Source organism: Eutrigla gurnardus (genome assembly GCF_963514095.1).
Source record: "Eutrigla gurnardus genome assembly, chromosome: 17".
In the NCBI taxonomy this organism is placed as follows: domain Eukaryota; kingdom Metazoa; phylum Chordata; class Actinopteri; order Perciformes; family Triglidae; genus Eutrigla; species Eutrigla gurnardus.
Genome location: NC_139928.1, coordinates 12,534,029 through 12,546,496, shown reverse-complemented (window position 1 = coordinate 12,546,496; position 12,468 = coordinate 12,534,029). Strand labels below are relative to the sequence as shown.

Sequence of the window (12,468 nt, the reverse complement as noted above, 5' to 3'; positions counted from 1 at the left end):
AAGGATATATGAGTCGATGTTCATTGAGAGAACACACACACACACACACACACACACACACAGGTTTCTCACTTCCCCCTTTTTCTTTGCAAACAGTGATTTATACTGAGCGGACATATACAGGTGACGCCACTATGAAGCAGTGGAAAGTAAATAAGAGGTCACTTTCTACTTTATCGCCATCGGGTGATATACTGTAGCAGAGCACAACAGCACAATGTCGACACATGCAGATTTACAGTTCCTTTACGGCTGCTTAAAGCGCAGGCGTCCCCTGATTTACGCTTGTACCTGTGGTCCTGGAATGCGGGACGGATACCGTACAATAGCTGTTATGACTTACTGCCCTTGACAACAGGTCCGCAGCCTTTCATGTTGACGCGTAAATCAGGGAAACGGGAGGATGAGCCGTTGTTGTATACGCGTTGTATAGACATTCCAGAGCAGCGCGAGGTCTCCCATCTCATGTAATCACAAACATGTGACTGGGAGCACACATTACAGTGCTTCTGTAGATACACATGAAAACATGCAATTTAGTGTGAAGGGACAGTTCAACCCCAAATCGTAAATATGTTTTTATATATACAGTTTATTTATATATATATATATATATATATATATATATATATATATATATATATATATATTACTGATATTGCCATTCATCATTCCAGGTTGTTTTGGTGTTCCAAGCGTTGGAGAGATGTCTTCTTTCTCTCCATAATAATTGGATTAGGTGGTGCGTAAATGAAATGATTGTTTTTATGAACTATATAAATCCCTAGCAGTTTATATGATTGTTTTTTTCTTGTTGGATGATGCTGTCGTACTTTTGCTCTTTCAATAGAATCATTTTGTAGGGCCCCGTATGGGAGTATCAGACAATGCTCTTCTCTGATTGGTCCAGTCAGAGAATAGATTGACTTGCATTATAACCACCTGCGTGATGAATGTGTTTATATTTATTTATATATGTATTCTCGCTTGTTCTGCTTTGTGTTGATTTAATTCATACTACCTGATGAAAACGTTGCTCTGTTAAATGAAAGGTGGGGGCTTGACCATTGCACATGTACAACACGCATATGTTGCAATAGGAAGGGGGGCTGACACACACACACACACACACACACACACATTCACTCATATGTAACCTTGTTTGCTGGTGTGAAATCCAGGGATTGTGGCATGGTTCAGATTTTCTTAGAACACCAGCAACACACAGCGAGTCTGCCAGAGTAACCACAAAGTGTAAGACACACACATACACACACACACACACACCATGGCAGCGCTGTCAGTGAGTCAGTGTGTGAGTCACACTCCGGCTATGCTGCCTCTCGATTTTATAACAGCCGCCAGCACGGCACTGTATTTAATATTCCAAACAACTGTACTGTAGGACTCCGTGGCACACACGCATGGATATTTGCATCAGCATATACTGTTACATATACATTTACACACGCAAACACAATATTCCCTTTGGCCAAATAGACCTGCACAAATAGGATTTAGGGGCTATCCCCACAAACGCACTCACTTTCATGCCTTTTTTCCTTCATTCAAACACACACACACACACACACTGATGCACACTCATCACCGGGGATGACTGGAGTTGAGTCAGAAGGAGTGCAGAGGGAATCCTTACCTCTCTGTGATCTATAGGAGAGCCAATCCTAGGATTCCTTACCACAGATACTGCCTCCATTAGGGTTGACCTATGAGACATCCCCCTATACATTCTCCCAGGAGACTGGTCGCAGCTGTAGGTGGAGGGAAATATGGGAAGGTGTGGACTCCACATGTCCCGTCAAGACATGTCTTTATACATGTGTCAGATTCTGAGGCGGAATAGTGAATCACCCACCTGTTAGCCAGTGTGTAACTGGCCAGGCAGACGCAAATGATGGCTCTTACTAGGGAGCGATATGGTTGATTCTTATATGGATATTGATATGGACAGAACCACAGTAGCGACCCAGGCTTAGGTGGTTAACATTTGTTCTTGTTTACATGAAGCAGCCTTCTCACGAGAGTCGAAGCCAAATGGATTTTAATCAAGTTTCAACTGCTTTAATTACATATCCGGATGTTTTTGTCTCGCAGTTCAAAGCTCACCGTTGTGGCTTTCAGAATACAATCAGTCTGCTTCTTTCGAGAGCTAACTGATAACAGGTGAAACACACACACACACACACACACACACACACACACACACACACACACACACACACACACACACACACACACACACACACACACACAGGTACAGGTTGAGAAGAACACAATGTCTCCATATGCAACTTCCCAAATGAAAGACCCCCTTTAGGAAAAGCTTTAAACATCTCCCTCTAGTGGTGATATCGGTAAACAACCTCAATAACTGGTGCCACTGCATTTTAAAGGAAAGGTTTTTCCAATTCCCAAGGGGAGGGGAAAAAACCCATTATTCATTTGTTTGCTTGTTCCTTTTTATTGTGTGGATTCCAGGTGCATACTTGCATTTATTTGTTGTTATTGAAAACATCTGCAGAAGCGCATTTAGGGAAACTAGCAATTTAGTTTACCGTAAAAAAAAACAACAACCTTGTCGCTTCTAGAAATGTAACATCGGTGACAAAATGCTCAAAAGGCGGTGCATATGAAAGCTGCTGCAGCGGTTGATGTGTGCCGTGGGTGTTGGATGTGATGGGAGTGGCGTGGCGCTGAGGGGCAGTGAGTCACAGTCAGTGATAAGGACCTGGAGTTATGACTGATGTCCCCTCCCCAAAACTCCTCCACCTTTCTCCTCACATCTGTTTCTTTGCATGTGTGTCCTTGTTTGTTTCTCAGCCTTTTTTCTTTTTTTACAGTCGGTGACTCATCACTAAGTCTTGCCTCTTTTTTTCACCTTAGACTCCGGGCTAACGAAGCGATCGGCCTTCCTCTTAGCCTCACGCGATGCTTTCTTCTCTCCCTGATCCTTTCCCTCTTCGCCGTCCATTCTTCTCCTCAGCGACCAGGGAGTGGAGCCTTTAGGTTTATGTGCCATTGGAAAAAGCTCTGACTCATACAAACACACACTTTATAGGTGATGACTCATTTGCAACACAGGCCATTCAGATCCAACAGTGCACTAAACTAAGACTGGTACGTGAGTGCGTGTCGGTGTCACCGTGTTTGCATATCCATTAACCTTCAATGCATCGAGGGCTGACGACACACCACCTACGCAAGCTTTTATCTCAGTCGCCGAGATAATCAGCGTTGCTGTGAGGGAGGTTTTGGTGGCCCTCATTTTCATACCATCAGTGTTGTTTGTGCATGCGTGTAAATGTGCGTATATTGTTTTTTTGCAGATAACGTTCTAAACGCGTGATACGTGTGTTTATGTGTACAAGGGCAGAAAGGTTCGGCCAGATGAAGAATAATAAATGCATTGGGTGACTCATGCAAGACAGACATAGAAGGCATCAGCCTCCACTGTGGCAGACAACACACACTGTACCACACACACACACACACACACACACAGGCACGATAAACAGACCGAATGGTGCAAAATGTCCCCAGCTCCATTTGTACAACTTTCTGCAAGTCTGCAGAAGAGATGAGTCACTTCCAACTGCGGTCGTCACGTAACTACTGTCACTTAGTCTGATTCACACAATTTTCGAAAATAACAATCCACCTTCTCTGCTGCCATTTTTAATGCAAAGTGACTGAGGGTACACCGCGTACTTATTATAGAGCGGCAATTGACTGGAACGACGCGAAATGTGAAAGAAAAGAGGTTTGTTTTAATTCATAAAGATGAAGTACATGTTGCAATAAAATGTACCGGTTGCGTTTCGGCACGTGTTATATAAAAATATAGAAGAAAATAATTGGCTGGAATTTCGAAGACAACGTTAACGATGCGTGCGCCTTCAAAGAATCGCACGGCTACAACACACACTACAATACTGCTCAGCCCACCCGTGTGAGGCGGTTTTTGGCAATGACACAGTAACACCCTTTTGGTATCCTTTTTCTTCCATACATATTAAGACTGATGTTCATCGTCTGTGTCCTCTTCGTCGTCGTCCTCCTCCTCTTCAGATTCATCTTCATCCTCATCGTCGTCCTCTTCCTCCTCTCTTCTTGTCTGCCGACTGCTAGCTCTTTGTTGCTGTGACGACAAATAAGCAATCACTATACGAGTCAAACACTTAGCAGATAACCAATCTCCTGCATGTTTCTTTCACTTGGGACACTTCAGGTGTGAAGACATATGATTGCATGTGTATAATCCAAGAACTAGACTTTCTCTGTCTGCATTTTCATGTTTTACATTTGTTAGCAACTTTCCCGATGAGTTTTATCCGATCGGACAGTTTGCTAGTTTAAGGCACTTCTGAATTGGCTTCACTTTTCAGAACCGGAGGTCACTGCCTGATTTTATCAGGCATTCACAGAAGGTTTGCAATCCAGTTTTCTAGCTATGCTGTGTACTTGACTGGTTTCGCACTGATTGCAGATCCCCACAGATTACATCCAACCTAATCATGGAAGCAAAGTATGATCTCAAGTTGTGGCGCAAGACGCATTCGATTCAGATGCCAACTGCAATGTGCCTCTGCACGCTACTATCTTGTCATCTCGAGATACAAGATACAGCATCAGAACACATTCCATGGGACCTAAAGAAGACAGATTTTTAGATATGTCAAATGACACATTCTCATAATTTAGTGAGACATTCAGAACTAGCTCTACAGCTGTTTTAAAAGGCAATCCTTTTAAAAGTCGTCTGTGAAGACACGGTGAACGAAGGAGGAAATGCATGATGTTACTGGCATGTCATGATGTGTGTGGAGATTCAAACTGAACGATGGCTGGGGTGACGCGGCGTAAAAACGTTGGTACAACTGATAAGACGAGGCCCAGCCGCGACTGGTATGAGGAAGACTAGTGGGTTAGAAAAAAGGAAGGGAATTTTGTTTCATCATCACAATGAAACTTGTGCAACTGTCAATGATAAAAAAAAAAAGAAACGTAGCCAAACACAGATCTTCTGGGGGGAAATTCTAGTTATCTTACTTATTATCTTACCTGTAAAGTCCCTGATGTACTCAGGAAGGACCCGGTCCGATCGAGGGAGGTTTTGGAATTGGCTCGCACTATGTCTAAGCGTGACTGGTAATCAGGGGGGTGCAGCGAGCTCCTGAACACCTTCCAAAGACAGTAGGCGCTATGTTTTTCCAGAAAGAAACAGGAGAAAGGGAGCAACGCCTCCACACACCAATCGTTAATCTTAATATATGCACTGAAAGTAATGCAAGATAGCTATGGATTTAAAAAGATGACTGTAAAGTGGCCAAGTGCACACACACTGAGTGCACATTATTAGTTTAGGAGCAGTAAAATAAAATGTAGAGTCAACTTGAATCCTCTACAACCTGGAATATCTGGCAAATCAACAACTGGTCTTTCTTTAATCCCACGTAAGCAAAGCAGCTCAAAACATACGCCTCTGATACCAAAGAAAACAGCCACGTAAACCAAATGAATAAATTCCACAAGGACTCTCGATCAGGGTTATCTTCATGCCTGTCATTGTGCCGTTTTTTTCCCCAGATGATTCAAGCTCTCATGCTTTGTACTATGCGTCATTGAAAAACAGCCTTGTCTGGGTGAAGAGTTTCACTTCAATATGAATGGAGAGGAGATGAATCAGTGCAAAAAACACACAGATGAGATGGGCGAGGGGTGGAGGAAAATAGCACAAGGGCATCTGCAGCAGGAACCTCGCTCACTGAATCATTGATCCTTTGTTTTCTCACTACAGGCATTGTCTCTCAAAATAGCAATGGCAAACCTCTCCGACCAAATTGTAAACAGAATAAAGCAGCAGAGCTATGACTGAATTGTGAAGAGTTCACCTCATGTTACTTCAAAGTTCCCAATGAGTTAAAGGGTGTGGACCGTTGTTGAGTATGCATGAGCAGTGAGACGATGAGCAATGAGTGCATAAAGTCATCATAGCCTGGACTTGTTTAATATACCCATCGGGTTCATTCAGTGCACAGCTGTACATGAGGACTGATCAGCTTCCCTCCCTGGTGTACAGCCACGTTTCAAATATACATCTCACCCGTTTGTCTGCGTCACAGTGATTATGTCGGGTAAATGATTACACCTAAATTCCCATTTTCAAACACTTCCTATGTACAAACTCACTTATGCTAATTATAACTGGGCCATCAGCCTACCTCCAAGTCCTCCTCCTCATCCACACTCTGAATGCTCTGGTAGGCCAGGGTGTACACCTCCAAGGCCTTGGCATGGAATGACATCTCCACCGTAACAAAGTCACCAAAGATTTTCTATAATGGGAAAGACATGGAGAATAATTCAGTACCGAGTAGGCTTTGGCACTAATCTAAATAAATCACTATGACCTGGTGTTCACAAGACATGTACAAGAGTTCTGAAATTGTAGTTAATTTGAGGTGGATAGAAAGCTCAGAGCAGCAGACCTTAATGTCCCGGATCTTCTGCTTCTCAAACTCATCTATGGTCTCTTCCAGCTGCCTGGTGGTCCGTGTGGCATCCATGGTGGCTCTCTGGAGCTCACTCTCTGCCTGGGGGGAAAACACTACAGGTTATGGATCGCATTTTTGAAAACATCCACGTATAAACATAGAAATACAACAGCATCCCTTCATGCATGTTTATTCGGCATTCGCGAAAAGAAATACTCGATACCTGAACTGAGAGCATTCAATAGCAGAGCTGCAGTGCCATAATTTAGTTTCAGGCCTGTAGTTCTAGTCCCACATGTGCCACTTATCTTTGCTAAGAGCCCTTCAGATGTTAACCTGCTAATGTGCTCTTTAAATAGGAAGGGAAAGCAATGGTATCTGTGTTCTTGATACTTCTGAATCTTGCATGTAGGCGTTTTAACACCTTAACTGCACACATATGACCAATAATAAATGAGCTGCAGCCACTTCTTCTGTTTCCTATCGTATCTGCAGATGTGGCAATGGAGAAACTGCAGAGGGTTTGTGAGTTTATAAGTTACAAGTAATTACCACGATGTGCTTCACATCTAATGAAAAGTAATGAAAAAAATAACTCATTGGATGTTTTCATTTTGATCTAATTCTGAAACGCGTTTGTAGTCATACATCACCGACAATGAGAGGCGCTGATTACGTGGGACCCACCTGAGACTGAAAAGCTTGGTCAAGGAAACACCAAAACACATTAGCTTGTCGCGTAAAATAATTAGTAAAAGTAAAACCTATTCAAACGAGACAACATACCCGCTAAAAATGAGTCCAAGGTAATTTCCCTGCAATAATAATTCATATCTATAACTAAGAAGGGATTTAGCTGCCACGTTGCCTGCAGCACACAGGTGGTTTGTAACATTGAAAGCCCCCCTGTCTGTTTGATGTTAGGAGAATTAGAGAAACAAGGGAAGGATACAATGATCTGCCTGTCTGAGGGGTTCCTCTGTCTGGTCCGCTCAAGCTGAGCCATCTGTTTGGCTTCTCTCTCTCTGGCACTCTGAGTCGTCTTCAGATCCTCCTGCATGGATGCACAAGCACACGGGGACAAAGCAGCCATTACCAGAATGTGCAATGATAGTCAATTATTAATTTTTGTAATTAAATTTGTCTCAGTGCATAACCAAACAAATATTTGGTGTCACTGAGTGTTTCCAGATCAAGGCCTCAAGTACACCATGTGGTTGCCAGTTTTGGGTAATCTTTACTGTGAAATAGTTGGTAATGTGTTTTTCTTTTTGGCCAATCGATCAATATAAGAGCAGGCTGTTTCCTTTAAACCAAGTTTATTGTGTGTTTTGGCACGTGCTGTAAATTCTAGTAACTCGACAGATTTAAAGTATTTTAGATTTAACACAAAGACGGCTAGCATTGTATTATTTATGGCTACACTGTATGAGAGAGACTCCAAAAGTCACAAAGAAACAATTGACTTGATTTTTTTTTTTTTAATGCAATTCATTACCGTAAGTCCTGGTTTAAACAAGATGCTGAGAGGGGGGACACAGAATGGTGCAAAGACAGGCTGATGTGCTGGTGGAATGTTGAATCAACACTTCCCTCATGTGGCCTAAAGTCGTAATAACACTGACAGTAAAATGTCCCAAATTTCCCCCTCAGCCCCTATTTGCTCATTTTGATGACACAATTACACCCTTGTAGGCCGGAACATTTAATATTGAAACAAGTTATGGACACTTTATGGAGAGGATCCAAGGCAGGATCACCATATTTGAGGCACTAGTGCATTTTCTTTTTGTTCATTTTATGTCTGGCAGCTGGAACAGCATTTGCTGTGTTTAACTGTGTTTAAATTAGATATCTCAATAGGTAAGGATAAGAAAAATAACTTCAGTGCCGTGCTAAATTACACAAAAGTTAATATATTTAAAATGTTTTACCTCACAACCATTCACAGTAAAATAGTCACATAACAATAATTGGCTGTGGCTCACAGCAACACTTACCCTTTTACGTTTCACTACGGCTCCATAACTTTTTAAAGGCTCGATGACTTTGGCTTCGAGCCTTTCCACCTGTAAGGCAAATGGCTCCATGTTAGGTTCTGTCTTACTTGGCTGTGAACATTGTGATTGAAAATCAAAGCAGCGGGAAATAAAATCCTGTAGTTTTTACCTCAGCTTGGCGGTAGTCTTGAATCTTGGCCAGGTGGTCAGCAAACTGCTTCATGCCCCTCTTCAGGTGTGGCGTTTCCGTGTCTGCAAACACACCGATCTCCCGGACCAGGACATCTGACTTGTCTCTGAGCCTGGCGGTTTTACGGACGTAGGCTGCAAACAGTTGGCACAGCTCTCCGAAATGTTTCTCCACGTTGGTGATGTTTTCCTGGATCTTTCTTGTCTGGCTGTCCCTGAGAGGAAGGGCGAAGGACGACATTAATAGCAGGGATGAAAATGTGTAATAAATGTGTAATTTCACTCTTTGTTTTTTACATGTAGCATCCCATTGATAACCTTGTAGCTATGTTTTATTTTTTTTAAAGATCATTTCATAAAGCGTCTTATTCCATCCTCCTTTACAAGACACTTGGCTGAATGTAAGACTTATTTATTTCCCGTTAGTAACATCTACCGTTAGTTTTAGAAGAGGTCATCTTCTAAAGGGTAACGTTAGTATTTGAGCTTCATTTTGAGGATTAGAAGCGGAAATAAGAGTTAGCTGCTTGTGGTTTAGGGAAAAGTCCGGGATCAGAAACAATGTTATTGTCCACTAAGGGCGTTTTGCATTCACGCCTACTGATGAAAAATGGCTTTATCTGTGATTAATGTACAATGTAACAGCTAGCTAACCAACGATACGTTCGCTAACGTTAATGTACGAGCTGCAGCCGGCTAACGTTAATGGAGCATTCCGTTTGACGCAGCGTGTCCTCACCTCGCTCTGGCGTCGGGGGTGCGGCTCATCTTTGCACAAAGGATGGGTGAAATGTGTTCAGTGTTGCGGCAAGTTTATCCGGAACCAGGTTTAGCGAGCAAGCTAGCTAACTATGCTACTTGTCTCCAAAGCTAGCACGCCAGTCTGCCGTTTCCATGGAGTCCCCGGCGTTTCCGCCTGAGCAGTGCCTTCTGGGAGATTGAGTCGTTGGTTGACTGAAGTTATAGCTAGAGTTGCATGTTCTTTATCTTAACAACTATTGTTTTAAGTGACGCGTGGGAAAAAAATAGTAACATTATCTTAAATGTAATACTATATTATATTTGATATATATTAACATATTGGGCTACTGTACTGTAAATGTGTATATATATGTATATTTTTTATTTATAATTTTTTATTTATAATTGCTCTTATTCATACACACACACACACACACACACACACACACACACACACACACACACACACACACACACACACACACACACACATTCACATATATATCAGCAGAAATCCACCATCAGAATCAGTTGGGGTTTTGCTAAATGGCAGTAGGAGCTGAAGATCAAACACAGGATACTTTTACTTAAGTTACTTGTACAAGAAGTATGTTACAAACCAGAGAAATTACTATTGTATAATCTAACCTGCTGGAATTTAAAGCATGGATTAGTTTCTTTGTTTTTTTTTTAATGTTATATATCATCCTCCCAATGAACATTCAAATAAACTAATTAACTAAAAAAAATCCTTCTCAAAATGTAATTGTGACAGGGAATCACCTTGAGCATTGCAGTTTAAAAACATAAAGTAGAAAACATAATGGCCAAATGAAAAGAAAGCAGTGAGCAAGAGAAAAAAAGAGTCTAAACTTTAGCCTAGCAGGAAGTAAACTTGTCTTTTGTTTTTAAGACAACAATCCTGTGAAAACAGTTATGAAATCGGGCATTTCTATTAGAAATTATTAACCAAAAATATCAAACATGTAATTTGATAATCTTCATGGTTTCTTTCCTAGGGAAGAACATCCCTGCTGGAAAAAAAAACAAATATTTGGCTGCTTTCTGTGGCTTCCATAATTCCCCAAATAGATCAAGGTACATTGCCTACATTGCAACAAAGAGAGCCACAAATAGTCCTTTTCAACAACAGCTTGACTGCTTTTGAACCAGTGCCAAGAGTAGACTTTGTGATCACTGCAATGAATGGAGGCCTCATTGTAATTCCCTCCTCTGTGTTTGGGAATGCATGAATGTCACCAGCTGCCACGTCTGCTCCTCTGTGGAAAATGTCCAAAAACCTTAATTATCACGCTTAATCATCCATGGGATTGAAGCAGGGGAGATCCCACTGTAACAGATTGGCGATGTAAAACACAGTCATTGCATTGAGCTGTGTGCCTAGAATCCCAAGAGGATGTGGTTTATACTCTACAGCTGATGCTGTTATAGAATCATTTTTTTTCGGTGAACGCCGCTGATATAACCTTCTTCTGCTGCACCTGATGGGTCATTACATTGTTTTTTTTCTTTGTTGTTTTCCTAAAAGTACCAACTCATTTTGACATGTTAGTATGCTACATGGTTTCTTGTGTGAAGTCAAGTAACCTTGGTTCTATGCTGAGGATATAGAGTTGTAATGAATTCCCTCAAAAAAAGTTTTGATTAATCTAGGTAAACTTTATCCTAATTCAACATCGTACACGTGCACAGCAGAATTAAAGTGTCTATTCAGCTTAATATGCAAAATAATATACACAGAAAAAACATGAAACAAAATACAGCCTGACTCTATGTATGTGCGTGCATGTATGTGTGTATGGAGGAGATCAATGGAGTTTAAGATGAATGGTTCAGGCTATTATATGCATAGCAGATGTTAATGTTTCTTAAAGGAGTCATTGAACATTTTTCTCTCTGAATGTTTGCATGATTTTGCAACAATTAATCATTACAATGCAATTACAGTAATTCGGCCTCCAGACAAAGCAGAGTGTCTCAGCCGCCTCAGTGTGATTGCATTTCTCAGCCACACGGTGGCAATCCACTTCCATTTATCACTTTGCTGCACATCCAAACAGGAATTTGCATGGTTACAGGTGGATTCTGAGCTGTTTGTGCACGTGAAGAGTCCACTGACTCACGTCTTCCCTCACTGTCTTCATCATCATGTGTTTTACATTATGCAGGGCCCCCCTGGCTGTAACCCAGGACTAGATCAAAATCCCTCAACATTATACGGTAACAAATATAACAGATGCCTGTCTAGCCGGTGTCCTGAAGGATCTTTGTGTTGAAAGAAGCCCGGGGCTGTTGAGTTATTTGTGTTGGCTGCTGGTAAATGTATTCAGGAGAGGTGGCATATTTTTTAGACTGTGCATCTGACTTTCTTAAAGAACAGATGGTGTTGTTTCCAAACTAGCAATTAGCAAGGAGAGGGGAGGCAACCACTAGCAGCTCTTTCAGACTCTTCTCCCTGTCTCTCTCTCTCTCTCTCTCTCTCTCCCTGTCTCTGTCCCTCTGTGCCCTCTTGTTCAGTTTTCTCTGTTTCTCTGCCTGACTTTCCCCTCTGCAGCCCTCCACGCAACAGTGGCGGTACGATGCTGGAGCGATGTGTGGCCTGCTGAACAGATTGGGAGTGACATATGTCAGACGTGGGGGGACTTAGCGGGGCAACCGAGTATGTGTCCCCCAGCGTGCTTGTGTGTGTGCGTGTGTGTGTGTGTTTGTGTGTGTGTGTGTGTGTGTTGACTCTTCCCCTTCAGATGTGAGTCATGGTGTGAAGACTCCAGACTCAAGGTTCATACAGCTTGAGATTCCCTGGTAATAACATGAAGGAGTCTGTGGGAGGTGAGTGTGTTTGTGTGTGTGTTTGGGGGACGCTGAGGATTATGAACAGTGTGATATCTTGTTTGCCACTCCGTGCATAAAATGAAATTACAAGCCAAGAGTCAATATCTCATCATGCTGATTTCGGCCCACCTCTCTTAGCGGCTGCATTCCTGTGATCTGGCAGAGGGATA

General features: G+C 42.1%; 1 protein-coding gene across 1 annotated transcript; it reads right to left on the bottom strand.

Moving 5' to 3' along the window:
* Positions 1-3,782: 3,782 nt before the first annotated feature.
* cibar1 (CBY1 interacting BAR domain containing 1) lies at positions 3,783-9,600 on the bottom strand. The gene is made up of 8 exons (XM_084032932.1): positions 9,444-9,600; positions 8,685-8,919; positions 8,516-8,584; positions 7,455-7,569; positions 6,510-6,628; positions 6,243-6,356; positions 5,083-5,202; positions 3,783-4,159 (listed from the first exon to the last, which is right to left on the bottom strand). Exons 1-8 carry the CDS (start codon positions 9,470-9,472, stop codon positions 4,034-4,036), a joined length of 927 nt encoding a protein of 308 aa, XP_083889058.1. The 5' UTR covers positions 9,473-9,600; the 3' UTR covers positions 3,783-4,033.
* Positions 9,601-12,468: the final 2,868 nt, after the last annotated feature.

Bases quoted from the DNA above. Each gene is read 5' to 3' on its own strand.
- cibar1 (XM_084032932.1), bottom strand. From the start codon at position 9,472: ATGAGCCGCACCCCCGACGCCAGAGCGAG. The intron at 6,629-7,454 runs GTTTCTCTAATT...CATAACCTGTAG, and splicing joins GATCATTGTATCCTTCCCTT to TGTTTTCCCCCCAGGCAGAG. The intron at 6,357-6,509 runs GTCTGCTGCTCT...TTCCCATTATAG, and splicing joins AGAAGATCCGGGACATTAAG to AAAATCTTTGGTGACTTTGT.